The sequence below is a fragment of the Rhinopithecus bieti genome, unplaced genomic scaffold (assembly GCF_001698545.2).
Source record: "Rhinopithecus bieti isolate Rb0 unplaced genomic scaffold, ASM169854v2 scaffold_3041, whole genome shotgun sequence".
Classification (NCBI taxonomy): Eukaryota; Metazoa; Chordata; class Mammalia; order Primates; family Cercopithecidae; genus Rhinopithecus; species Rhinopithecus bieti.
In genome coordinates this window covers 1,333,007-1,336,819 of record NW_016804262.1, presented here as the reverse complement: position 1 = coordinate 1,336,819, position 3,813 = coordinate 1,333,007, and the positions used below count along the sequence as shown (strand labels likewise).

Here is a 3,813-nt window from a genome sequence, read left to right as displayed (position 1 = left end):
TGTACTGGGTGCTAAGAAAGTGACCAGCTAATTTGGTCATCTAAGAGTGATAAGAGATCAGGACTGAGTAGATCATCTACAGACAGAGTCATCTGTTCTTGAACTGGGTAATTGACATTATTTCTGAAAGTTTCATTTTGTAGTTTAATCTTTTAGGCTAGTGAGTGAGATATTCTGGTTTTATTGAAGTAGCTATGAAAGTAGACACTAACCTACATTAAGAGTTCAAAATACGTAAAACCAGTGGGATGTGTGGAAGTTAGCCCCAAGATAAAATAAATACAGTACCTGTATCATATACACTTATAAATGTGCCTTCAGGAATATTTTCTTAATCGAAAGATACCAAAGTACTAAAAAGAGATGATAAAGCAAGGTAGAAGGTGAAAAGGTACTGAAGTAGCTAGGGACAGAGATAGAAAGTAATGAAAATTCTCCAGGCCAAACGAAATATGTAAAACCAATATATTTATGGAATATTACGTTTTTTACAAATACATACTAGTGCAATCTTTTATTGTCTGTTGATTTATATTATTGTTCTATTAACAAGATCCTTTTGTGGTTTTAATTGTTTATTAAATGCCTACATGTACCCAGCTCTCTGTTGAGCACTGGGGAACAGACAAAAAAGATTAAGTTGTTCTTCAGGGAACTTTATAATGTAGCTGAGGAGAGCAGACAAAACAATTAGAAAACATTTCAATGTACTAGAGTTGGAGATAAACTTTTTTAAAAGAAGGAATGAGTGAATGTAGTCTGAAATGTTCAGATAGGGCTTCAATGGAGGAAGGACAAGTGAAAGGAGCTGGTCTCCTTGCAGAAGGAACAAGATGGGAAAAAAGGGTGTTTCTGTCAGAGGGATAGTAGCAGTGACCAAGGCAGAGCGCACCACATTGTGAGCCCACCCCTTCCCTAGGACCTTCCTACTCTGGTCAGTCTTTGTTTTTTTTTTTGTCTCTCATAATAAATTTCTTCATTTCCACTGGGTTTTTCCTGTCAACATGCAAACGTGCTCAAGTCTCCTTGATCCTAAGATCAAAACCTGCAACATCTTTAGCCTTTAGTTCTATCCTACCTCGGTCCACTGATTACCTCTGTTTTTCTGAAACTTTAAAGTTTGTCTTGACTTTCTTACTTGGGACACTTTCCTCAGCTGCTGATAACCTGGCTTCCTCAACTTCCCCTCCACAGACAGCTGCCTTTACTCAAGTCTGCAGCACCTTTCTTCACTGTCAGATCCAGTGATGACTTGTTTTTTAGTTTTCATTGGTTGCTTTAAGAAACTTTCTCTTGGATTTATTGATTCCTTACATTTCTGGTCTTCTGTCTCTCTAACATTTCAGTCTCCTTTCTCTGCCTACACTTTAGTATATTTATTCATTTGTTAAACATTTGTCAAACCTCTGTTAGGTACCAAGCTAGAGGGAAATGAATGAATGAAGTCAAGTATAGTTTCTGCTTTCAGTGACATTGTGACAGACATATAATGCATAATTAAAAATTAAAATTAAAATATTGTGTGGTATTTAGGTATTATGTTGTAAGCACACGGATGGTGGTTTGACAGAATGCTGACAGAAGAGAAGGACTCAACTCATCCTGGGATAAGGGGATAGGGGCTTCCAGAGAAGGATTCTTAAAGGAGGTGACACGAGCTAAATCTTAAAAGATGACTAAGAGCTAACCAAGCATAACGGGAGAGGTTTGTGGAGTGTGGAAAGCCATTTTAGGAAGAGGTAACAGCATGGGCAAAGGCAAGAGATGGTACAGCATGCATGCTGTGATGTTACTGAAACAATATTTAGGATGGAGAGTAGTGGTGGCTGGAGAGGTATTTAGGAGCTGGGTCCCAGAGGACCCTTTGTGCCTTGTTAAGGAGCTTGCCTTTAAATTCTCAGGGAGCAGAGAGACCTTGAATGGTGTAAGCTTTGTATTTTACATCTGTGAGTGGATCTCCATTGCCTTTGCCCATGTTCATTGCCTTTATTTCATTTCTTTAGCCTAAAATTAACACATTCTAAAAGAGCACATTTCACTTCAAATCACCAGCAGATTTGGCTCATTATGTTATAGGTGTATTGGGTATAAATTCTCCTTTACATTTTCTTACATACATTATTGCTTCTCAATAGTAATAATCTAACTTGGAAAAGAAAAGCTGACATTTTATGTGCTTCACTTTGCAAGGTGCTGCCGCATGATAGCAAAGCTCGACGACTTTTCGTAACAAGTGGTGGCCTTAAAAAAATTCAAGAGATAAAAGCAGAACCTGGTTCTCTCCTTCAAGAATACATCAACAGTATTAACAATTGTTACCCAGAGGAAATAGTGAGGTAGGGAAAATGGACTTTGAAACGTTCAATATTAGAATATAGTTTTTCTGTCTTCAAATCTAGGTTTTATATCCATTGTGTCAAAATGTGGACTTTGAAATACGATGTGAGGCCAATATGTACCTTTATTCCTCTCTTGATCTCTTCCCCCTGCCAAATTAATTAATGATCTGACAGACACACACATTTCCAATTCAAACTGGAATGTCATCGAAGACATTTTTGTGCTAATTTAACACATGCTTTACTAAAGAGTACCCAAATATAGAGTTCAAAGTAACCAGTTTTTAAATTGTGAATACCTGATTATAAAAGGCCTATAGATTCTGATTTTCATAGTTCCCTGCATATTAAACAGATGTTGAGTAACAAAAAAAAGTTACTATCTAAATGCAAAAAAACCCCAAAATAATGTTTATGATATACAGGTACTTCAGAGTAAGATAGCAAGATGCTATTTTCAAGATTAATAAAAGATTCATTTTAAATGAAGTTGATTTGCAGAGCATTCAGCCTAAGCCTCAGTCCTTATAAACCTAATGGAGAACTATTCCACTAAACTCAAAATAAATAAAAGCAAAGCTACCAAAAAGAGATAGAATGATTTAAACAACTGAATCTTTAAAATGCCCCAAGGCATGCAGGATAAAGACATATTTATGTTTTCTAATCTTACATTTATTTCTTATTTTCTTTGATTAATGTTGGAAAATATAAATTCTAATTTTTAAAACTTACATGCTGTAACATATACTTACGTAAGTTGCAACATGTCTGTTAATTCTTCCTATTTAATATCAATAGTGTTTAATACATATGGTAACATTAATTTTAAAAGCACAAAAGCAATTTTAAGATTAACATTTGTTTTCTATCCACATATTTTTACCCAGTAAATTCTTTCCAGAGTTGCAAGTTTGTGCACTTTTAGGAAGTTTATGAGAACTCCTTGACCAAAAGAATTCCAATAAGTCAGTTTTGAAATATTAATATATATGATACATTAAAGCAGTGATATATCATAACATGTATAATTTGTCTACATATACAAATTTATTTTTATTTATTTTTTTGAGATGGAGTTTCGCTCTGTCTCCAAACCGGAGTGCAGTAACACGATCTTGGCTCTGAGATCTCCGCCTCCTGGGTTCAAGCTATTCTCCTGCCTCAGTCTCCCAAGTAGCTGGGACTACAGGTGTGCGCCACCACTCCCAGCTAATTTTTTGTAGTTTTAGTAGAGACAGGGTTTCCCTATGTTGGCCAGGATGGTCTAGCTCTTTTGACCTTGTGATCCACCCACCTTGGTCTCCCAAAGTGCTGGGATTATAGGCGTGAGCCACTATACCATACCTGGCCACAAATGTGTATCTTAAAAGTTTGTGTAACATAAAATGTGTAAAACCATTAAATGAAGGAAATATTAAAATCTTTTATGAAGAAAATAAAATTAATTTTATACATGGAATATATGTCCCTT

At 35.6% G+C, this 3,813-nt stretch overlaps 1 protein-coding gene across 3 annotated transcripts in view; it reads left to right on the top strand.

Moving 5' to 3' along the window:
• Window positions 1-3,813, top strand: part of SPAG6 (sperm associated antigen 6) — a 65,752-nt gene that overhangs the window by 57,789 nt on the left and 4,150 nt on the right. For 2 of the 3 annotated variants that reach the window (XM_017867453.1, XM_017867454.1), the window contains exon 10: window positions 2,191-2,336. The exons of the other annotated variant lie outside the window; for it this stretch is intronic. In XM_017867453.1, the coding sequence (XP_017722942.1) occupies window positions 2,191-2,336 (146 nt within the window). The remainder of the gene's footprint in view (window positions 1-2,190; window positions 2,337-3,813) is intronic. 3 annotated transcript variants of the gene reach the window in all.